This window comes from Orcinus orca, chromosome 4 (genome assembly GCF_937001465.1).
Source record: "Orcinus orca chromosome 4, mOrcOrc1.1, whole genome shotgun sequence".
In the NCBI taxonomy this organism is placed as follows: Eukaryota; Metazoa; Chordata; class Mammalia; order Artiodactyla; family Delphinidae; genus Orcinus; species Orcinus orca.
Window position 1 is genome coordinate 124551956 of NC_064562.1, and position 24172 is coordinate 124576127.

Genomic DNA, 24172 nt, shown 5'->3' on the forward strand with positions numbered 1-24172 from the left:
GAATGCCTTCTAAATAAAGTGCCAGGCACTGTTTCTAGGTGCTGGGAATGAAGCAGTAAACAAAACAAAGTTCTCAATCTCATACAACCAATATCCTATTAGGGAAGACACATTGTGAACAGTCAGACCAATGGGTGTATAATGTAAATGTAATTTCAGAGAATAACTATGAAGTAGGGAGTAGTAAGGGTGGAGGGTGACTATTTTTAATTGAGGAGTCGGGATGGGTTTTCCCAAGGAGTTATTAACATTTGAATAGAGATCTGAATGAAATGAGAGAGCAGGATGTGACTCTGGAAAAAGAGTGTGCCAAGCTGCGTGAACAGCAAATGCAGAAGTCCTGAAGCCAGAACCAACTTGGCATGTTCACGGAACATCACCAGCGTGGAGTCAACCCGTAACTGGATATCTCTCCATACTGTCAAGCACTCCTTAAAATTCCTATCACGGTTTCCAGTTCCTATGCTTCTTATCTCTTTGGTTGCTCCTTTATTGATTCTGTGTCTACTGACCTTAAGTTACTCTATGAGAGGAATAGTGCTAGGGTGACACAAGGACAAAATGATCTCTAATCTCAAATGGAGAAGATAAAGAAAGTACACAGCCAACTAAAGCAGATCAGACTAATTGATAACACAGAAGCATAAGTAGATCTCAGAGCACAGAGGAAGAAGTCTTTCTTCCTGACTTGCGATCAAGGGTGAGGATGGTTTCACAAGAAGCTATAACTTTGATGAGTTTCATAGAAAGATTAGGAGTTCAGCAGATGAAGAATGACAGCAAAGCAAGAACAGCATCATGAAAGCTGTACCTTTTCACTCATGTTTTCTGCTCCCTCCTGTTCATGCCCTGATAGTCATGATGGAGTTACTCTTTGTTCCTGAATGTGTTGTACTTTTTCACCATGAAAATGTTGAGTCCTTAATTTAGGCCTTTTGACATATAAATTACATATATGCCCATTTAAAGTAATCAGGACCCTCCTAATTATAGTTATGTAATATACCCAAATGATTTTCATGTATGCCCTTAAATGTTTAGTTATCTACAACTATCTACATCAATATTGTTTTTTATCTCTGATAGCTAACGTAGTCTCTGTTGTTTATATCTTTGCAGTTCATTTCGGTGTACTTTGACAAATATCCCACAGACACAGGCTTTACTGAATAAAGCTAAGCTTCCTTTAGGATTGTTGTTACATCCCTTCAGAGACTTAACGGTAAAGTAACATATTTTAAAATATTAGTGGGTACTGACCTGTGTACTTATGTGCGAGGTATTCAGATTGTATATTTTAGAATTTTTTTCATTTTCTTTCATTTGAAGTTAGAATTAATCATTTCTGTCAGTTTCAATACAGCAAACATTTTCTGTCACCTGCTTTGTGACAGGCCTTAAACTAAGCACTGGTAAATACAAAGATAATTAAGTCACTGATGTTGCCCCTAAGAAATTCTTATCTAACAGGGGACAAAGATATCCCAAATAATTACAGTGCAAATAATTACAGTGCAGGAAAACTAATACATGTAACTAATCAAATTCTATGAAGTAACTTAGGTGGTGAATATAGTATTGGAAGGGATTTCCTCTGGGTACAGTAGCAGACTTTTCTACAAGTAATGAGATCTAAGCTGGATTTTGAAAGGTTAGTAGTTTTAGAAGTTGGAAAGGGCGTAGAGCATAGATAAACTTTAGGAGTTCTTTTTTAAACATAAAGGAAACACCAGCAATGATATGCATTTAGGGAGGAAAACCGTATGATTGTTCCCAACTGTATTAATCAAATAACCTTTGTAATAATAAAGTTTAAATGCTTCAGGTCTATTGAATTAAAACATTACTTTTTAAAGTTTCCACAGTAAAGTTTACTTTACCTAGCTTGCTGGATTTTTACACATACTTCTGGTATTTCATTGCAGATATGTTGAATTTAAATTAAAATATCTGAACTTCAGAAATAACGTTTATCCAGATACATTCTATTTATACTTTAAGTTGCATTTCTCCCTCACACATTTTTATGACTGTGGTTTTCTGCATTCATCGCTACTGAGTTTCTTTTACTCTCATTCAACCAAAAAATATTTATTGACTATCATGCTGGGTGCTGAGGATACAGAGGTCATTGCTTCCTCGTGGAGCTTTCTTTCCTACTAGGATGTATAGAAAGGAGCAAAGTGAATAGAAAATAAAATAATTATAATATGCAATAAGTACCTTGAATTTAGATTTTCTTTATTGAATATTTCCTCACCTTATGGAGAAGTTTAGCTGGCAGCCTCCATCTGGTGGCCACAAACCCCTGGTGTATCGTCTGGGTGGATGAGCTCTGTTACTTATCTCATTAGTGCCCCCAAAACCAAAAGTTCTCTGTTATTACCTGCTTTCCTTTCTTCTGTCTCCTAAAAATAGGATATTCCTCTGCACCCAGACATCCTTGAATTTATTCATTCAGTAAATACTATTTGATCACCTGTAATAAAATTGCAACCTTTATCGCGAAACCAATATAGTTAATTTCCCATATACATAGGTGAAATTTTTTTTTTTTTTTTTTTTTTTTTTTTTTTGGCTGCATTGGGTCTTTGTTGCTGCGCGCGGGCTTTCTCTAGTTGCAGCGACCGGGGGCTACTTTTCGTTGCAGTGCGCGGGCTTCTCATTCTTCTCATTGCAGTGGCTTCTCTTGTTATGGAGCATGGTCTCTAGGCACATGGGCTTTAGAGCGCAGGCTCAGTAGTTGTGGCGCATGGGCTTAGTTGCTCCGTGGCATGTGGGATCTTCCCGGACCAGGGTTCGAATCCATGTCCCCTGCATTAGCAGGCAGATTCTTAACCACTGCGCCACCGGGGAAGTCCCCAAAAATTTTTGTCTAAATACATATTCCATATGTGATACCTTCTGGAAGTATATACACTAAATTGGCAGCAGTGACTTCCTCTGGAATGTAGAATTCTGGATAATTTTTTATTTTCTTATTTTCAGTTAAACATGTTTCCTGATTTTTTTCACAAATGATATGTAGTTATATAATAAAAATTATTTTTGTGAAAAAAATTAAGTACAAAAATAAATGTTTGTGTATGGATAGGGAGGAAAAAAGCCAGAAGGAAATATACTAAAATGTTATCAGGGGTTAATTCAGGGAGATAGAATAATATGTATCATATTTTCTAAATTTCTTATATTGAATAGAAAGTTCCTTTCCCAAACTAAGCATAAAGAGATGTATAGTGTTTGAGGCACATTGTGTTTGGTTTCTCGTGGCCACAGTCCCCAACAGGACTGTGTGGCTGTCTAACAAGCAGTGTCTTGAGAGTCTGTTACCAGGTGCAGGCAAGCAGCAAAGACAAAGGCATTTTTATATGGTGCATGTTTCTTTCTCACTCTTGTTCCTTGAGTTCAGCTGATAGCTGAGGTTATTCTATTTTCTTGGCCAACCAGGCTTTTCTTGTCTGCCAGTAACTTTCATTACATTTGGTTTGACTTTATTTTAGTGTTATTTTATAGTTTGCGACAGAAGAGGGAGAAAACTTGATAGCTGCTTGTGTTACTCAGTGCACCACTGGATTTTATTAAAATGTTTCAATTTCAAAACACAAGTGTGGTTTCTGTTCTGCGTATGGAGCAGAGCAGTGTGTGGTCCATCTTCCTCTGGAGTGCTTTTTCTGCTACAACAGCTTTATTTTATTTCCTAGCAATTACCAGTGATAACATCCAATACCATTGTGAGGTGCCGATCTTGTCGAACATATATCAACCCTTTTGTATCCTTCATTGATCAACGTAGATGGAAATGCAATTTGTGCTATAGAGTTAATGATGGTGAGTTTCAGATTCTTAAAATAAGTGTGTTTTATATTTTAAACATTTTGACATTTTTGCCATTATCTGGTCTCTCTCTCCTCATTGCTTTAAAAACTTCCATGCCACTTTTAATGGAGAGAATACAGGCTAGGGACACTTCGTTTTGGCTGGCCAAGGGAATAATTGATAATGAGGAGAGTGACAGGGAGGGGAAAGTAAAAAGAATTCGTAAAACCAGCAGTGAAGGCCATGCAGATGAGATCATGCAGACTAATTATGCTTGACCCTGACAAGTTAAGGTTGTCTTCTGTTTGTACATTTGGTTCATTCAACTCAGTGTGGATCTCTGCCAGTATGTGTGAACACATGTGTGCATGTGTATCTGTTGTCCCCTTTAGTCATTCTTAGGTCCTCTTCGTATAATTGCTTTCGAATCTGTGTTTCTGTCTGATTTCTTTTCCATGTCATGTGATATAAGAAATAGGACACAAGCCTAAGAAGCAAGATTACTTGTATCCTGGTTTTCTCATCAGATTTCAGTAAATAAGTTTTTTATCCTTCCGGTTTATTTTTTTAAAGAGGGCTTAAGGCATTAGTTTTTATCATTAGATCTTCACAGAACTGTTGTAAACCTCATAAATATTGATGATAGAGGAGTTTATTTCTCGGCATGTATATGTGTTACTAAATTTGTACTGGATTCCTAATCTTATCTAGTTCCTGAAGAATTTATGTATAATCCCCTTACCCGATCTTATGGAGAGCCTCATAAACGGCCAGAAGTTCAGAATTCAACCGTGGAGTTCATTGCGTCTTCAGATTATATGGTAACTATTCAGTGTTAAAATTAGTCGTGGGATGCAATTGTATTGGTCATTTGTAATTTGCTGTTAAGTGAATTCTTGTTTAAATTTTGAAATTGTCCATAGTATGAATTTTTTGAAATAGTGCTGAAAGTTTATACTTAATAAATAGAAAGCTCTTTGTAAAGATTACTTGATCTCCTAGAAGAATGCAGTTATATCACTAAGAAACATCGGTAATGTTTCATGATGAGCACTAGCATCTACAATTTGTTGTCATTTTGATTTGATTACTTGCATGGAATGAATATAAATATTCTTTTTACCATTTTCCTTAAACAGAAAAACTCGTGTTTTTGCCAAAAACTGCCATTTTCATGCTCTTAAAGATACCACCATCTTACTGGTTCACCCAGTACAGATATCAAGATAAATGGATATTAACTTGCATCTGACTTTTCTCTTTCCACTTCATCATAAAATTCTACCTGTTTTTTAATTATACTGATTCTTCAGATCTCATTCTTCTTTTCCGCTTACAAAAACAAATTCTTCGCCTAAGTTCTGCTCATTTCTTTATTATTTCTACTCATTTAAAATATCTGTATAATAACTTGCATTTCTTCTGTGTCCTCACTTCCAATCTTTGTTGTCTGCATAAATGTAAAATGTTGCTAGTGGGAAAAGGTGAATAGGGACAGCTAATGTGTATGAAGTTCCTGGTGCTTGACCCATTTCCTTCTTTATTTCTGTGATTTTTTTTATGATCCTTTGTGTCCAATTTTGCATCTGCCCAACTACTGTTTTCTCATCTATTTCCATATTAATATATTTTCCATTTTAACTCATGGTCACTTTTACTCTCAGCTTCTTCTTCACAACTTATTATATTCCCAACTCTGTTCTGGCTCCTTAGGAATCAGTCTAATTGAAATGGTGAAGTAAGAAGTAATCTTTAATTTTTAGCATATGACCTATATGATTCTTGATTGGCATATCTTCCTTTTTTTTTTTTCCGAATACACTCAGTAAATATCCAGTAGTAGTTGTGATATAAAAAGAATAAATTATACCTACTAAATACGTTACATTATTTCTATTCCTTTCAGCTTCGTCCACCTCAACCAGCAGTTTACTTGTTTGTTTTAGATGTGTCTCATAATGCAGTGGAAGCTGGATATTTGACAATTTTGTGCCAGTCACTGTTAGAAAATCTAGACAAGTAAGAATTTTTTTTACTCATTTTGTGTGTGTGTGTGTGTGTGTGGTATGTGTGTGTGTATGAAGTGTTTATTAGCAATTTATGGGGTTGGTTTTTATTAAGTTTGATTTCATTCGTCACTAAAAGAGTACGTCCTGGCTACTTTAGAATAAAGATCCTGCTACTTAGATTATTATGATTTATGACTTGATATCTGATTCTTAAAACCATAAAAGTTTTAATACTTGGTAAGGAATTTAGATCTCATCTAACTATCTCTCTGACTTAGCAGATCTGAGCACTGGGACTCAGAAAATTCAATTTAGCCAGGGTATCAAGAGAGAAATGAGAGAAATCTAGCTGTAATTTATGCCTGAGCAAGGAGTTTTTCATAAGATAGTTTAAAATGTGCTAATGAGAGAATGAGCCAAATAAAGGGAAGGAGGGAATTGATTTTGTGCTGAATATTTCAGGAAACCAGAAACTGAACAGGCGCATTAGTAAGGAGCTTTATTGTGGAAGTGGAAACAGAGTATAGCATAGGGTACTTATACTTGGTTTTAATTCCTACCTGTGTGTCTACCAGTATTAGTCATGAAGGAGACCCGTAAATAACTTAAAAAATGAACCTTCCAAATCTCTGGAAAACAAAGTTGTTTATACATTTCTCTTTCTACTCCAACACTCATAAGAAATATGACTTAAGATCGTTAGTAAGAGTAGTTTCCTATTGCAGTGATTCTTGACATGTGTAGAGGTGTAGGGGTGGTTATGTATGAATATTTTGTCAGAAGTACTAGGTTATTCCAAAAGGTTCTTTTCCCCCATCTTCCATTTGAGTTTGAGAGTCCTTGCTCTACTGAGTGCTAGCTGTTGCCACCATAATTGCATATCACTGATCTTGGCCTGTGAATAAACTGATAACATTGAGACATTCAAGATTAAAAATATCCATAGACATTAAATGATTTGCTTTTAGATTCTGTTAGTAACTTGGAGTTCTCATATTTTTATCCTTGATTGAAGCATTTGCCCTTTTTTAAGTCTCAAGTGCTTAATTCGGACATAACTTCAGCATTGTGTGGCAATGGAAGACCCTCTGCAAAGAAACAGTTTTGTTTTTTTTGCGGTACGCGGGCCTCTCACTGCTGTGGTCTCTCCCATTGCGGAGCACAGGCTCCGGACGCGCAGGCTCAGCGGCCATGGCTCATGGGGCCCGGCCGCTCCGCGGCATGTGGGATCCTCCCAGACCGGGTCACGAACCCGTGTCCCCTGCATCGGCAGGCGGACTCTCAACCACTGTGCCACCAGGGAAGCCCCAAGAAACAGTTTTGAAGACTGAAGAGTTAGCTTGCTGGAAAAGTATATGAGAATATAGCCCTAGAAATAGGAGCCAGTCCAACAAAGATGAGTGACTGCGAATTCAGTGGACTATGCAAAGCCAAAAAGATAAAATTGGGAATGAAAAATAGTTTTTAAAATTATCATTTCTTTCTTTAGGCTTCCTGGAGATTCACGAACAAGAATAGGATTCATGACCTTTGATAGCACTATTCATTTCTACAATTTACAAGAAGGATTATCACAGCCTCAGATGTTGATTGTATCTGATATAGATGGTAAGCAGTGAATAAAATAAAACTCTGTTTATTAATAAAACAGAATTTTGGAATTAAGCCTACTTTATTTTACAGTACATCTTGTTGTAATGCTATATGGATAATTTAGCCTACTTTGGTATTTGTTTTAAAATAACTGTTTTCCTGGAAAATACTTGATTCTAAGTTTTTTATACCCATGTGTGTGTACTTATACATGCTCGAGCACACACACACATATAATACATACAGCGTATATATATATTTAATAAAGCAATATTATGGTACCTGTTAACATGTATGGCCTTAGAAAAACTAAGATTTTTTAATTCAAAATTCTTTTGGCTTATTTATCATTTGGTTAAAATATATGTTTTCCCTATAGATGTTTTTCTACCTACACCGGATAGCTTACTTGTGAATCTGTATGAAAGTAAAGAGGTGAGATTGATTTTTTTCTTAAAGTATTTCTCTTACTTCAACTGATTACTAAAATGCTGAACATGTGTTTACTTGGTGTATATTAACATTGCAGTAGACAGTGTAGGTAGATATCTGTTGACTACTCACAGTCCTCCAAAATGCAGTGGCACGTACTATACTCTGGAATGTTTTAAAGAATAATATTGCTTTGCCTTCTCAGTAATTCAATTTTTAATCTTTGTTTTCCCAGCTTATAAAAGACTTATTGAATGCATTACCAAATATGTTCACCAATACAAGAGAAACACACAGTGCCCTGGGTCCTGCCCTCCAGGCTGCCTTTAAATTAATGTCTCCAACAGGTGGCCGTGTGTCAGTATTTCAGACACAGTTACCTTCCTTGGGGGCAGGACTTCTGCAGTCCAGAGAAGATCCTAATCAGAGATCAAGCACAAAGGTATTTTATATTAGTTTCTCTGTCATATTTAAGATTGTGTCTTCTACCTCTATAGACTGTGTAATTGTTTATTCTATTTTTCTACTTCATTGATAGTAAAAAAAAAAGAAAACTGGTTTTCTTTTTAGAGAGTTTAATTCAATTATTGTTTTGTTTTTGTGTTGCAGTGTGTTCTTTTTATTACTTTGTTTACAAGTCATAGAAATTTAGAATTATCTACTCTAACCCTTTCATGTTACAAATGGGGAAACAGATTAAATGGTCTTGCCAAAAGTTATTAAGTATTTTATGGTAAAGATGTGACTTGATTTTCTGACTCCACTGCTCTTTTCTATTTCACAAGTGATAATACTTACTAAATCTGAGATATTATAATTTAACATGCACATACTAACAAACTTTTTTATTATAAAGGTAATATAAATCATTGTATAAAACTTGGAAAGTGGAAACAAATATAAGTCAATTATCTCACTGTCAGGATAATAGCATTTAGTTATACAAATACAAATAAGCATAACTGGGTATCATACATTATTCTATATTTTTTAAATGACTTTTTTCATTGAAGAGTACATAGCATTTTCTGAGGTCCCTAAAAATTCTCCTGAAAAAAATGTTTTTTAGTAAATGTGAAAAACTTGATTTAATTAATTGCCTGCTAGCTGTTGAATAGTTGTCGCTAGTGTTTTCACTATTAAAAAAAAAAGAATATGAGGCTGAATATTACTAGGGTTTTACATGAAGATTTGGTCAGGGTATTTTAATCCCTATTTCAAATAATAAATGAACTGGGACAATGATTTTTGTTCTGTGCATAAGTTTTGTCTGACCTCAACTTATATATGTATGAAAAGGCCATTACAACTAGTTATGAGTATGAATTAAACACGTTTAATAGTGTTATAAATCTTTAGCCACGTATTCGTTTTTTCCGTAAGATAAATTCCTAGAAGTGAAATAATTGGATCAATGAGTATAAACTGTATTTAAATTACTATTGTATTCTACTTACTGGGGGTTTTATCAACCTGTACTCTTAAGGACTCATCTTCTAGCCACCATTAAGTATTGTTGCTTTTTTATTCTTAACCAATTTGCTAAAGAAGAATAGCACTATATTGTAATCCATTACAAAGTACTGAGGTGTTTTGAACAGAGCAAAGTGTTTACTGATTCTTTGATACAGTTTTAGGGTTTTTTTTCTCATTTAACTTCCAGAAATGTCCTCTATCTGCCTGGGACACAAAAGCTTAAGTATCTCCTCCGTTTTAAACTCTGATATAATAGTCATACACTATAGTTAAGAAGATTGAAACATTTTGTTGTGCAATGTAGCATAGTAATTAAGAACTTGGAGCCCGGCTCTTGCATTCTTAACTCTTCTCCAGTGCCACCTCCTCAGCTCAAGTGTCCTCATACCAACAGGAAAAACTTTCCTTAATCTGTTATTCTCTCATGTTGTTATGTAACAGTATATGTACAGTAATGGGTAACAGCACTCACTCTGGAGCCAGACTTCTTGGGTTTATTATATTCCAGCATCTACCACTGAATGACAATATAATTGGTCGAGTTACATAATCATTTTTTTGGCCTCAGTTCTCTCATCTGTAAAATGTTGGTAACTCTATGAGATATATGTTATTATGAGGGTTAAATAATTTATATAAACATCTGTGCTGGCACATAAGTGCTTTATAAATGTTAGCGATTGTTATTATCCTCATAGGAAATTTGTGCCAACTACCTAGACATTTTAAAAACTCCTTAGTTTGATAGGGGGACAGAGGATATCCTCTTCCTTATTTTAACAGACAGAAATATATGCATAATTCAAGGTTTCTAGCTCTTACTTTATGACCTGTTGACTTAGGTTGTACAGCATCTTGGCCCTGCAACTGATTTTTATAAGAAACTTGCTTTAGATTGCTCAGGGCAGCAGACTGCAGTGGATCTGTTCCTTTTAAGTTCACAGTACTCTGATCTCGCTTCTCTAGGTAAGGAGATATCATTGTGTTTATCTGTTTACATAAACATTTTTAGCATATAATTAAATCTAAACTCTTTACTAAGAGTTCTCAATAGTTTGGGGAGAAAGATGTGAATTAGATAATGTCTATGAAAATTACCCGTAAACTTTAAAGCACTATACACATATAAAATGCTATTATGGGTTGTTGTTGTTTTTTTCAAATACAATTCCTTTACCATTCTGCTCAACAGTAAATTCATTATATATTTTACAAATGTTTGTGTTTCTCAGATATATATATTATCCCCATTTTGACCACTTTAGTTTTTTTTCACTACGAGTTAGATTTCTTCATAATACAGAATGTGCACTGCTATTGGACAAGTAGAATATTATTGTTTCTGTAGCTAATACTTATATTTCTCTCTAAAGCTTGCATGTCCAAGTATTCTGCAGGGTGCATCTATTATTACCCATCTTTCCACTATACTCACAATCCTTCACAAGCAGAAAAGTTACAAAAAGATCTAAAACGATATCTCACAAGAAAAATTGGATTTGAAGCTGTTATGAGAATAAGGTGTACTAAAGGTATGAAATTATATAAATTATACTTTATATTATATACTTTTGTCAAAATTAATAAGCATTCATATACTGATGACCTTTGACTACCTATAATGATCATAAAGGATTTTCTGCTTGATCCAGTTAGCTATACCCTGTTTTAAATATAGTTATTAAATAATTGCCGAATTTTTTAAGCAATTTGAATAAGTGGGCAAAGGTGATGTTTTGCTTTATTAGAAAGAACCCAAGAGAAAGTCCACATTGGAGGTGATTTCAGAAGAATTTGAGGAATAGGGAAGATCTTAAGTGAAAATCGTCAGATTAATAACCTTTGCCTTCCTAATCATTCAAATGGTCTTCAATTTACATTATCTCTTTTATGTGAATGTTTGCTGGAGGGATTCTCATCCCTTATTTTAATTCTTAAGTAAGTTGTATAGTAACCTTCATTTGTTTAATTTTGTACGTTAGGTCTTTTTTGTCTGACTTCAAATTACCTATAGGAAATTTTGTCTGACTTCAAATTCTGTCTGACTTCAAATTACCTATAGGAAAATATTATAAGATCGTCAATACAAGTTAAATGTGTAGCCTCCTTTTATATAACCTGCATTGGTGTTTTTGAATTGATATTTTAGAACCTCCACCAACAATCCAATACTACTCCCCAGTTATCCTTCTGATTCAAAATCAGAGATATTTTTTATTTTAAAAAGTAGCTTTAGGGCTTCCCTCGTGGCACAGTGGTTGGGAGTCTGCCTGCCAATGCAGGGGACACGGGTTTGTGCCCCGGTCCAGGAGGATCCCACATGCCGTGGAGCGGCTGGGCCCGTGAGCCATGGCCGCTGAGCCTGCGCATCCGGAGCCTGTGCTCCGCAGCGGGAGAGGCCACAGCAGTGAGAGGCCCGCGTACCGCAATTAAAAAAAAAAAAAAAAAAAGTAGCTTTAGCCTGAGGTAAAGATACTAATGTTACTTCATCTTTTATAACAAGTTTTCTCTTCTGTAGGTCTTTCCATGCACACTTTCCATGGAAACTTCTTTGTCCGTTCCACTGATTTGTTATCCCTCGCCAACATCAATCCTGATGCTGGATTTGCAGTACAGCTGTCAATTGAAGAAAGTTTGACAGATACTTCCTTAGTGTGCTTTCAGACAGCCCTGTTATATACATCAAGCAAGGGTAATGTTAACAGAAATGAAATATAACCTGCAACAGTAATTCTCCCCTCCTTTCACGTGCTGGGAGAATAGGGAGAAAGAATGAACACCAGTGGGAAGTAATGGAATTTATATTAGTTAATCAAATATATGTTCCATTCTTTTTTTAATATTCATTTTTGAATCTTTAAAGGTATCTTTTTTGACTTGTGGAAGATTCGTATTCTCAGGATCATGCTATTATAATAACTCATACTAAATCTACCTGTGTCATCCTGAGCATTATTTCTTTCCCCATAACATAAGAAATTCTGCACGGCACTTCAGGCCTACATTTGTTATTTCATAGTCTAAGTTTTCTGATATTTTATTATGTTGCATATAATTTAGAGTGAGTGATATTAAGATAAAACCAGAACCTAATGTTCGACTATATAAAAAATATATGTTCATAGTCTTTGTTCAGATTTGGAGAATGTTTAATTTTCTTTAAAACATCTTTATTGTAAAACTTTGTTTTTGTGTTTCAAAATCAAAATTAAATGGTTATTTAATACAATCAAAACAATAGCTTGAATAATATTTTGACCTGTCTGCTTTCTTTCTTTCTTGGTCTAATGTATTTTGCAATGACATGGATCCATCCTTTCATTAGGTGAGCGGAGAATTAGAGTGCACACACTTTGCTTGCCAGTGGTCAGTTCGCTAGCAGATGTATACGCAGGGGCTGATGTACAAGCTTCCATCTGCCTCCTGGCAAACATGGGTGAGTAAAAAAGTGAAGCAACAGGTGAAATATATTTTCCTGTCCTAAAAACTGAAACCTGGGCATTTTTTTTTACCCTAGAAATCCCTTATTTAAAAAGTATATGTTTTGGGCTTCCCTGGTGGCGCAGTGGTTGAGAGCCCGCCTGCCGTTGCAGGGGACACGGGTTCATGCCCCAGTCCGGGAAGATCCCACATGCCGCAGAGCGGCTAGGCCCGTGAGCCATGGCCTCTGAGCCTGCGTGTCCGGAGCCTGTGCTCCGCAACGGGAGAGGCCACAACAGTGCGAGGCCCGCATAACGCAAAAAAAAAAAAAAAGTATATGTTTTACATTTTCATTTGCAACAGTGTGAATTGGACTGTTCTTATATTTCTTATTAATTCTTTAGTTTAAAAATTATGTGTGGGATTCATAATCACTAATAACTGGTAACAACTCAAATGTTTTTCAAATGGTGAATGCGTGAACAAATTATGGTACATCCGTATAATGGAATATAACTCGGCAATAAAAAGGAATTAACTGCTGATATGTGAATGGGTGTGACTCTCAAAGGCATGATGCTAAGTGAAAGAAGCTAGACTCAAAAGACTACATACATACGATTCCATTTATATGACATTCTGGAAGAGTGAGAATTACGGGAATGAAGAACAGATAGTGATTATCAGGGTTGGTAGCAGGGGGAGGATTTCACTACAAAGGGGCAGCCACAGGGGATACTTTTAGAATGATGGATCTTGATTGTGGCAGTGATTACATGGCTATGCATTTGACATACATATATGACACTCTGAAAAGTAAATGTTACTATATGTAAGTTTAAAAACTCCTTTGGAGAATTAGTATAACACAGTGTTTTGTTTTTAATGAATTTACCTTTTAGATGAATGTAGAGGTAAAATGAACCTTGTTATTTTCCACGTATTCCTGGAGAGAGATAAACATTATTACTCATTTTGGGAAAAAGTTTAATAACATTTACTAAGTATCCCAATATTTTAATTATCATTTTTTATCCTACATTTCAAATTAATTATACTGTAACTATTTTTCAATAATTGTTTTATTTTTAATATTTGGGCATTTGTATCTCTGTTTTACTAAAATATGTACCTGGAGGAAAATAAGTTCCACACTGATATCTGGCTCTTCATTGTCTATATTTAGGGAACCTGTGTTTAGTTTGCCCTCTTTTTTTGTTGACCAAGGAATGCTTTGACAGAGAAGATATTAGAGGATCGTAAGGGATAATTCAGGTTGCAGAACTTGCATTGTTTATGCAGAAAAGAACAATGCTTTATACACGTGACTTCTGTTTGAGTAATGAAAAGATACCCAGAGCTTTCTCAGAAGCAGATGGATGGTACATCTTCTCTAATATCAATAGCAATTAAGTGTTTTTAGACTTAAAAAGATTAAAACAAAAAGGTCCAAAACAATGTAGATTTGTTCTGATTGTCAGATTTATTCAGATTTAGTTCCAAAATTGTCTAATGAGCAGATTTTTTTTTTTTTTAATGGCTGCACTGCACGGCATATACATGATCTTAGCTACCCAGCCAGAGGTTGAACCCACACCCCCTGCAGTGGAAGGCTTAACCACTGGACTGCTGGGGAAGTGCCCAGATGCTTTTAAATTGAGGGAGCAAGTGAAATGTATTTTTCTAACCTAAAAATGGAATTTTTGTTGCTTTCTTAAATATTGCATGTAAATTGTATCTCATAGTATTCATTGGCATCTAATGATTAAATTCTTTTTCATTTTGGTTGCTTTATAGCTGTGGATCGATCGATTTCATCAAGTCTATCAGATGCAAGAGATGCCTTAGTGAACGCTGTGGTGGATTCATTATCTGCATACGGCTCAACTGTCTCAAATTTACAGCACTCTGGGTTGATAGCACCCAGCTCCCTCAAGTTGTTTCCTCTCTATGTTTTGGCCCTTCTCAAGCAGGTAGTTCTCTATATACTGGTAGATTTAATAAAGTCTTTTGAAATTCTTGATACATACGTGAAAAATGAAACCTAGGTTTTCTGAGGGATTTTAAATATTTGATTAGCCAATTATACAGCTTAGCATTGGAAAAGTTTTGAACAGGAAAAGGTGAGTGGGAAATGATGGTATACAAATACATGATGAGTCTCATACAGCCATATGCTCTCAGTCTAACATGTGGGAGCAGCTTGAATAATGGTGTGCGTATAGCGCACTCGTAGTGTGTGCTCCTGGAAAGAGACTTGACTGTTCATGGAACATCTTCCCAAGTCTTAGGCACCACAATAGGTGTTATATATACATCATCTTATTTAATCCTTACAGCAGCCTAGAGAGGTGAGTAGTATTTTCCCTGTTTTTCTTATGATGACAGTATAGCTTTGAGAAGCTGAGTTACTTGCTCACATACCTACCTATTGAATGTCAGAGCTGAAAATTGAATCCAGGCCTGTCTGCTTTGAAGGCTGCGCTTTTTCCATGACTGACAGTATATATTTGTTTTAATATTTGTCCACTATATTTATGTTTTACTGAAAAATGTGTATCGTTTTTCCATGTAGAAAGCATTTAGAACTGGTACAAGCACACGCCTGGATGATCGTGTATATGCCATGTGTCAGATAAAGTGTCAGCCACTTGTTCATCTAATGAAAATGATTCATCCCAACCTATACAGGATAGACAGACTGACAGATGAGGTATGATTTTTTTTTCAATGTGTTTGAAACTTTTTAATTTAAATTTATTTGGGTGTCTTGATTCTACAGCTAAGGTAGTAATGTATTATTAACAATTTCTTCCATCTGTTTTTCCCCTGTGGTAATAATACATTAAATAAGGGCACTAACTATGGATTTGATTGGACAATATGACTGTTAGATACTGTCATAGTTACAGAGTTTTCAAAAATAGTTTCATATGGGAAGTAATTCACCTTGTGGGTTTGCTTACATTTACTGCATAGGTATGCTGTAGAGTGGGCAGTTCCATCTATATTTTGAAGATATTGACTGTTTCTGATGTGATCGGAGTGAAACTTTGATTATATTATTGTAAAGCAAATCTGGTATCCAACAGGTTTTTTTTTTTTTTTTTTTTTTTTTTTTTTTTTTGCGGTATGCGGGCCTCTCACTGTTGTGGCCTCTCCCGCTGCGGAGCACAGGCTCCGGACGCGCAGGCCCAGCGGCCATGGCTCACGGGCCCAGCCGCTCTGCAGCATGTGGGATCCTCCCGGACCGGGACACGAACCCGTGTCCCCTGCATCGGCAGGCGGGCTCTCAACCACTGCGCCACCAGGGAAGCCCCAACAGTATTTTTAATATGCAAATATGTAATGTCATTTTTCTTCCTTGTGTTAAAATTCTGCTATTTGGAATCATCTCTGTATTTTGTTACTAGAGGAATGTAAAAAAGTCCTTTGCAGCAGATTTAGTAGTCATACTTTTAACATATCCTGATCCCAGAAGGGAAGGAAATGGACAGGTCATTTTACATATTCATGTTTTTATCTTTTAAATTTGAATACATTCAAGAGTCTTTTAATTTAAATACATCTGAGCACCTTGATTCTACAGCCAAGGTGGTAATGTATTATCAATATAGTTGGCCCTTGAACAACGAGGCAGTTAGGGGCACCAACCCCTGTGCAATTGAAAATCTGTGTTTAACTTTATAGTCAGTCCTCTGTGTCCTCTGTTCTGTATTCAACCAACTGCAGATCATGTAGTACTGTAGTATTTATTTACTTATTGAAAAGAACTGCATATAGTTCAAACCCATGTTGTTCAAAGGTCAACTGTAATTTTTTGCATCCTACAAAATTCTCAAGTGTCATTTTTCAGTACTTCATAAAGAGCTAGTGGCAGTTAGCTTCCAGCCTGTAATAATAGTAATGTAAGTACATTCACATTCCATCTTTTTCTTTTCAGGGTGCAATACACGTTAATGACAGGGTGGTACCTCAGCCACCTCTTCAAAAATTGTCTGCAGAGAAACTGACACGAGATGGTGCTTTCCTTATGGACTGTGGCTCTGTAAGCACCCACTACTGACAAAAGCTTAACACTTCCAGCTGGCAAAAGGAGAAACACTTACAGGGTCCAGCTCTGTTATCACAGATCAGGCAATGAAAGGTGGATTAGGAACTCAAAGGCAGTAAATTGGTAACTGGCACAGGTGGTCAATTTATTTAAGAGGAGTAAAGAGATAAATTCCTGTCTTCAACGATTTTACCATCAAGAATCATAAAATTCAAAGGGACCTTAAGAATTTATCTAGTTTAACTTGATCCATTGTCTGAAATGCCATTAATAATTAGGAGTTCAGGAGAGATCATTGGACAGGGTGGTGGTGAAGGGTGTCAGAATGGGCAAGATGGCTTCATAAATGATTCCTTGTGAGCAGGAAAGGGATTCTGATAGCCACAGTACGGGGTGGGGCAGGAATAGGGTAGGGGTGGGAGGCATTAGTTAAAGTACAGAGACAGTAATTGAAATGATGGAACTAGTGGGTAGGAAATAGAGAAGTCAGTTATCCTGGTTGAAGCATTACATTCGTGTTGGGAAAAAGGTAAGGAAAGCAGTAAAATATATTTTATGAGAAGCCTTGACATTTAAGCAGAGAAGATATGAACCACTCTAGATTCCTGAATGTAGATTCCAAATGTGCCAGTTACAGGTTTCCTTTTTTACTTTCATGTTTGTTCGTACTTGATTTGAGTTAGTATACTTTGCCTCTTTTATGCTTGATAATTTTGAGAAAAGTAGCTATACTGGGTTTCTGATTAGGGAGTTTTAATAATTTTGTTGTTATTTTTAGGTTTTTTACATTTGGGTTGGAAAAAGCTGTGACAGTAACTTTATAGAGGATGTGCTCGGGTATCCGAATTTTGCATCAATACCACAAAAAATGGTCAGTGGATTTTGTGTACTTGTTTAAAATTTTTTTTGTGAGATAAAATTCCCATGAGTCACATTTTAACCATTTTGAAGTGTACAGTGCATTAGTTTTTAGTATATTCACAATGTTTACAACCACTTCCAGTATCTAATTTCAGAGCATTCACCTCAAAGAGAAACCTATATCCCCCAGTTATTCCTTTCTTTTTTTTTTAATTTTTGAATTTTATTTTATTTATTTTTTTATACAGCAGGTTCTTATTAGTCATCAATTTTATACACATCAGTGTATAAATGTCAATCCCAATCGCCCAATTCATACCACCACCACCACCATCCCCCCACCGCTTCCCTGCTTGGTGTCCATACGATTGTTCTCTACATCCGTGTCTCAACTTCTGCCCTGCAAACCTGTTCAGCTGTACCATTTTTCTAGATTCCACCTGCATGCGTTAATATACGATATTTGTTTTTCTCTTTCTGACTTACTTCACTCTGTATGACGGTCTCTAGGTCCATCCATGTCTCTACAAATGACCCAATTTCGTTCCTTCTTATGACTAATATTCCATGGTATATATGTACCACATCTTTATCCATTCGTCTGTCAATGGGAATTTAGGTTTCTTCCATAACCTGACTATTGTAAATAGTGCTGCAATGAACATTGGAGTGCATGTGTCTTTTTGAATTATGGTTTTCTCTGGGTATATGCCCAGTAGTGGGATTGCTGAAGCATATGGTAATTCTATTTTTAGTTTTTTAAGTAACCTCCATACTGTTCTCCATAGTGGCTGGCTGTATCAATTTACATTCCCACCAACAGTGCAAGAGGGTTCCCTTTTCTCCACACCCTCTCCAGTATTTGTTGTTTGTAGATTTTCTGAAGATGCCCATTCTGACTGGTGTGAGGTGATACCTCATTGTAGTTTTGATTTGCATTTCTCTAATAATTAGTGAACTTGAGCAGCATTTCACGTGCTTCTTGGCCATCTCTATGTCTTCTTTGGAGAAATGTCTGTTTAGGTCTTCTGCCCATTTTTGGATTAGGTTGTTTGTTTTTTTAATATTGAGCTACATGAGCTGTTTATATATTTTGGGGATTAATCCTTTGTCTGTTGATTCACTTGCAAATATTTTCTCCTATTCTGAGGGTAGTCTTTTCACCTTGTTTATGGTTTCCTTTGCTGTGCAAAAGCTTTGAAGTTTCATTAGGTCCCATTTGTTTATTTTTGTTTTTATTTTCATTACTCTAGGAGGTGGATCAAAAAAGATCTTGCAGTGATTTATGTCAAAGAGTGTTCTTCCTATGTTTTCCACTAAGAGTTTTATAGTGTCCAGTCTTACATTTAAGTCTCTAATCCATTTTGAGTTTATTTTTGTGTATGGTGTTAGGGAGTGTTTTAATTTCATTCTTTTACATGTAGCTGTTCAGTTTTCCCAGCACCACTAATTGAAGAGACTGTCTTTTCTCCATTGTATATCCTTGCCTCCTTGTCATAGATTAGTTGGCCATAGGAGCGTGGGTTTCTCTCTGGGCTTTCTATCTTGTTCCATTGATCTGTGTTTCTTTTTTTGTGCCAGTACCATATTGTCTTGATTACTGTAGCTTTGTAGTATAGTCTGAAGTCAGGGAGTCTGATTCCTCCAGCTCCATTTTTTTCCCTCAAGACTGCTTTGGCTCTTCAGGGTCTTTTGTGTCTCCATCCAAATTTTAAGATTTTTTGTTCCAGTCCCATATAAAATACAACTGGTACTTTGATAGGGATTGCATAGATTCTGTAGATTGCTTTGGGTAGTATAGTCATTTTCACAATATTGATTCTTCCAATCCAAGAACATGGTATATCTCTCCATCTGTTGGTATCATCTTTAATTTCTTTCATCAGTGTCTTAAAGTTTTCTGCGTACAGGTCTTTTGTCTCCCTAGGTAGTTTTATTCCTAGGTATTTTATTCTTTTTGTTGCAGTGGTAAATGGGAGTGTTTCCTTAATTTCTCTTTCAGATTTTTCATCATTAGTGTATAGGAATGCAAGAGATTGCTGTGCATTAATCTTGTATCCTGCAACTTTACCAAATTCATTGATTAGCTCTAGTAGTTTTCTGGTGGCATCTTTAGGATTCTCTATGTATAGTATCATGTCATCTGCAAACAGTGACAGTTTTACTTCTTCATTTCCAATTTGTATTCCTTTTATTTCTTTTTCTTCTCTGATCACAGTGGCTAGGACTTCCAAAACTATATTGAATACTAGTAGTGAGAGTGGACATCCTTGTCTTGTTCCTGATCTTAGAGGAAATGCTTTCAGTTTTTCACCATTGAGAATGATGTTTGCTGTGGGTTTGTCGTATATGGACTTTATTATGTTGAGGTAGGTTCCCTCTCTGCCCACTTTCTGAAGAGTTTTTATCATAAATGGGTGTTGAATTGTATCGAAAGCTTTTTCTGCATATGTTGAGATGATCATATGGTTTTTATTCTTCAATTTGTTAATATGGTGTATCACATTGATTGATTTATGTGTATAGAAGAATCCTTGCTTCCCTGGAATAAATCCCACTTGATCATGGTGTATGGTCCTTTTAATGTGTTGTTGGATTCTGTTTGCTAGTATTTTGTCGAGGATTTTTGCATCTATAATCATCAGTGATATTGGCCTGTAATTTTCTTTTTTTGTAGTATCTTTGTCTACTTTTGGTATCAGGGTGATGGTGGCCTCATAGAATGAGTTTGGGAGTCTTCCTTCCTATGGAATTTTTTGGAACAGTTTGAGAAGGATAGGTGTTAGCTCTTCTCTAAATGTTTGATAGAATTCACCTGTGAAGCCATCTGGTCCTGGACTTCTGTTTGTTAGAAGATTCTTAATCACAGTTTCAATTTCATTACTTGTGATTGGTGTCTTCATATTTTCTATTTCTTCCTGGTTCATTCTTGGAAGGTTATACCTTTCTAAGAATTTGTCCATTTCTTCCAGGTTGTCCATTTTATTGGCATGGAATTGCTTGTCGTAGTCTCTTAGGATGCTTTGTATTTCTGCGGTGTCTGTTGTAACTTCTCCTTTTTCATTTCTAATTTTATTGATTTGAGTCCTCTCCCTCTTTTTCTTGATGAATCTGGCTAATGGTTTATCAATTTTGTTTATCTTCTCAAAGAACCAGCTTTTAGTTTTATTGATCTTTGCTATAGTTTTCTTTGTTTCTATTTCATTTATTTCTGCTCTGATATTTATGATTTCTTTCCTTCTGCTAACTTCGGGTTTTGTTTGTTCTTCTTTCACTGGTTCCTTTAGGTGTAAGGTTAGATTGTTTATTTGACATTTTTCTTGTTTCGTGAGGTAGGCTTGTATAGCTATAAACTTCCCTCTTAGAACTGCTTTTGCTGCATCCCATAGGTTTTGGATCGTCGTGTTTTCATTGTCATTTGTCTCTAGGTATTTTTTGATTTCCTCTTTGATTTCTTCAGTGATCTCCTGGTTATTTAGTAACGTATTGTTTAGCCGCCATGTGTTTGGTTTTTTACGTTTTTTTCCCTGTAATTCACTTCTAGTCTCATAGCGTTGTGTTCAGAAAAGATACTTCATATGATTTCAATTTTCTTAAATTTACTATGGCTTGATGTGTAACCCAAGATGTGATCTATCCTGGAGAATGTTCCATGCACACTTGAGAAGAAAGTGTAATCTGCTCTTTTTGGATGGAATGTCCTATAAATATCAATTAAATCTATCTGGTCTGCTGTGTCATTTAAAGCTTCTGTTTCCTTATTTATTTTCATTTTGCATGATCTGTCCATTGGTGTAAGTAAGGTGTTAAAGTCCCCCACTATTATTGTGTTACTGTCAGTTTCCTATTTTATAACTGTTAGCAGTTGCCTTATGTATTGAGGTGCTCCTATGTTGGGTGCATGTATATTTATAATTGTTATATCTTCTTCTTGGATTGATCCCTTGATCATTATGTAGTGGCCTTCCTTGTCTCTTATAACATTCTTTATTTTAAAGTCTATTTTATCTGATATGAGTATTGCTACTCCAGCTTTCTTTTGATTTCCATTTGTATGGAATATCTTTTTCCATCCCCTCACTTTCAGTCTGTATGTGTCCCTAGATCTGAAGTGGGTCTCTTGTAGACAGCATATAGATGGGTCTTGTTTTTGTATCCATTCAGCAAGCCTGTGTCTTTTGGTTGGAGCATTTAATCCATTCATGTTTAAGGTAATTATCGATATGTATGGTCCTATGACCATTTTCTTAATTGTTTTAGGTTTGTTTTTGTAGGTCCTTTTCTTCTCTTGTGTTTCCCACTTAGAGAAGTTCCTTTAGCTTTTGTTGTAGAGCTTGGTTTGGTGGTGCTGAATTCTCTTAGCTTTTGCTTGTCTGTAAATCTTCTGATTTGCCCATCAAATCTGAATGAGATCCTTGCCGGGTAGAGTAATCTTGGTTGTAGTTTCTTCCTTTGCATCGCTTTAAGTATATCATGCCACTTCATTCTTGCTTGTAGAGTTTGTGCTGAGAAATTGGCTGTTAACCTTATGGGAGTTCCCTTGTATGTTATTTGTTGTTTTTCCCTTGCTGCTTTCAATAATTTTTCTGTGTCTTTAATTTTTGCCAAGTTAATTACTATGTGTCTCGGTGTGCTTCTCCTTGGGTTTATCCTGTATGGGACTCGCTGCACTTCCTGGACTTGGGTGGCTGTTTCCTTTCCCATGTTAGTGAAGTTTTCGATTATAATCTCTTCAAATATTTTCTCGGATCCTTTCTCTGTCTCTTCTCCTTCTGGGACCCTTATAATGCGAATGTTGGTGCATTTAATGTTGTCCCAGAAGTCTCTTAGGCTGTTTTCATTTCTTTTTTCTTATTCTGTTCCACAGCAGTGAATTCCACCATTCTGTCTTCCAGGTCACTTACCTGTTCTTCTGCCTCAGTTATTCTGCTATTGATTTCTTCTAGTGTAGTTTTCATTTCAGTTATTGTATTGTTCAACTCTGTTTGTTTGTTCTTTAATTCTTCTAGGTCTTTGTTAAACATTTGTTGCATCTTCTCGATCTTTGCCTCCATTCTTTTTCTGAGGTCCTGGATCATCTTCACTATCATTATTCTGAATTCTTTTTCTGGAAGGTTGCCTATCTCCACTTCATTTAGTTGTTTTCTGGGGTTTTTTCTTGTTCCTTCATCTGGTACATAGCCCTCTGCCTTTTCATCTTGTCTGTCTTTCTGTGAATGTGGTTTTCCTTCCACAGGCTGCAAAATTGTTGTTCTTCTTGCTTCTGCTCTTTGCCTGTGGTGGATGAGGCTATCTAAGAAGCTTGTGGAAGTTTCCTGATGGGAGGGACTGGTGGATGGTAGAGCTGACTGTTGCTCTGGTGGGCAGAGCTCAGTAAAACTTTAATCCGCTTGACTGCTGATGTGTGGGGCTCGGTTCTCTCCCTGTTGGTTGTTTGGCCTAAGGCAACCCAACACTGGAGCCTACCTGGGCTCTTTGGTGGGGCTAATGGCAGACTCTGGGAGGGCTCACACCAAGGAGTACTTTCCAGAACTTCTGCTGCCAGTGTCCTTGTCCCCACGGTGAGCCACAGCCACCACCCGCCTCTTCAGGAGACCTTCCAATACTAGCAGGTAGGTCTGGTTCAGTTTCCCCTGGGGTCACTGCTCGTTCCCCTGGGTCCTGATGAGCACAGTACTTTGTGTGTGCCCTCCAAGAGTGGTGTCTGTTTCCCCCAGTCCTGTTGAAGTCCTGCAATCAAATCCCACTAGACTTCAAAGTCTGATTCTCCAGGAATTTCTCCTCCCGTTGCCAGACCCCCAGGTTGGAAAGCCTGACTTGGGGCTCAGAACCTTCACTCCAGTGGGTGGACTTCTGTAGTATAAGTGTTCTCCAGTCTGTGAGTCACCCACCCAGCAATTATGGGCTTTGATTTTATTGTGATTGCACCCCTCCTACCATCTCATTGTGGCTTCTCCTTTGTCTTTGGATGTGGGGTATCTTTTTTGGTGAGTTCCAGTGTCTTCCTGTCGATGATTGTGCAGCAGCTAGTTGTGATTCTGGTGTTCTCGCAAGAAGGAGTGAGAGCACATCCTTCTACTCCACCATCTTGGTTCCTAATCCCAGTTCTTCCTTTCTATTTTCCCTTGGCAACCACTAGTTTACTTTCTATCTCTACGGATTTGCCTGTTCTGGACAATTCATATACAGTATATGGAATCACACAATATGCAGCCTTTTGTGTTTGACTTCTTTTACTTCTCACAGTGTTTTCAAGGCTCATCCATGTTGTAGTATGTATCAGTAGTTCATTCTTTTTTATGACTAAATAATAGTCCATTGTATGAATATACCACATTCTGTTTATCCAGTAATCTGTTCATGGGCATTTGGGTTATTTCTACTCTGGGGCTATTGTGAATAGTGCTGCCATGAACAGTTCATGTAGAAGTGTTTGTGTGAACATCTGTTTTCAAGCTTTCTTGGGTATGTAACTAGGAGTGGAATTGCCGGGTCATATGGTAAACTCTAA

General features: G+C 36.5%; 1 protein-coding gene across 4 annotated transcripts in view; it reads left to right on the plus strand.

Moving 5' to 3' along the window:
• SEC24B (SEC24 homolog B, COPII coat complex component) overlaps positions 1-24172 on the plus strand; it is a 93860-nt gene that overhangs the window by 66668 nt on the left and 3020 nt on the right. For all 4 annotated transcript variants that reach the window (XM_033427772.2, XM_033427773.2, XM_004269583.4 and 1 more), the window contains 15 exons: positions 1120-1222; positions 3702-3828; positions 4528-4637; positions 5723-5835; positions 7315-7433; positions 7798-7853; positions 8086-8292; positions 10169-10292; positions 10700-10858; positions 11845-12018; positions 12652-12762; positions 14544-14719; positions 15322-15459; positions 16690-16794; positions 17579-17671. In XM_033427772.2, the coding sequence (XP_033283663.1) occupies positions 1120-1222; positions 3702-3828; positions 4528-4637; positions 5723-5835; positions 7315-7433; positions 7798-7853; positions 8086-8292; positions 10169-10292; positions 10700-10858; positions 11845-12018; positions 12652-12762; positions 14544-14719; positions 15322-15459; positions 16690-16794; positions 17579-17671 (1915 nt within the window). The remainder of the gene's footprint in view (positions 1-1119; positions 1223-3701; positions 3829-4527; positions 4638-5722; positions 5836-7314; positions 7434-7797; positions 7854-8085; positions 8293-10168; positions 10293-10699; positions 10859-11844; positions 12019-12651; positions 12763-14543; positions 14720-15321; positions 15460-16689; positions 16795-17578; positions 17672-24172) is intronic.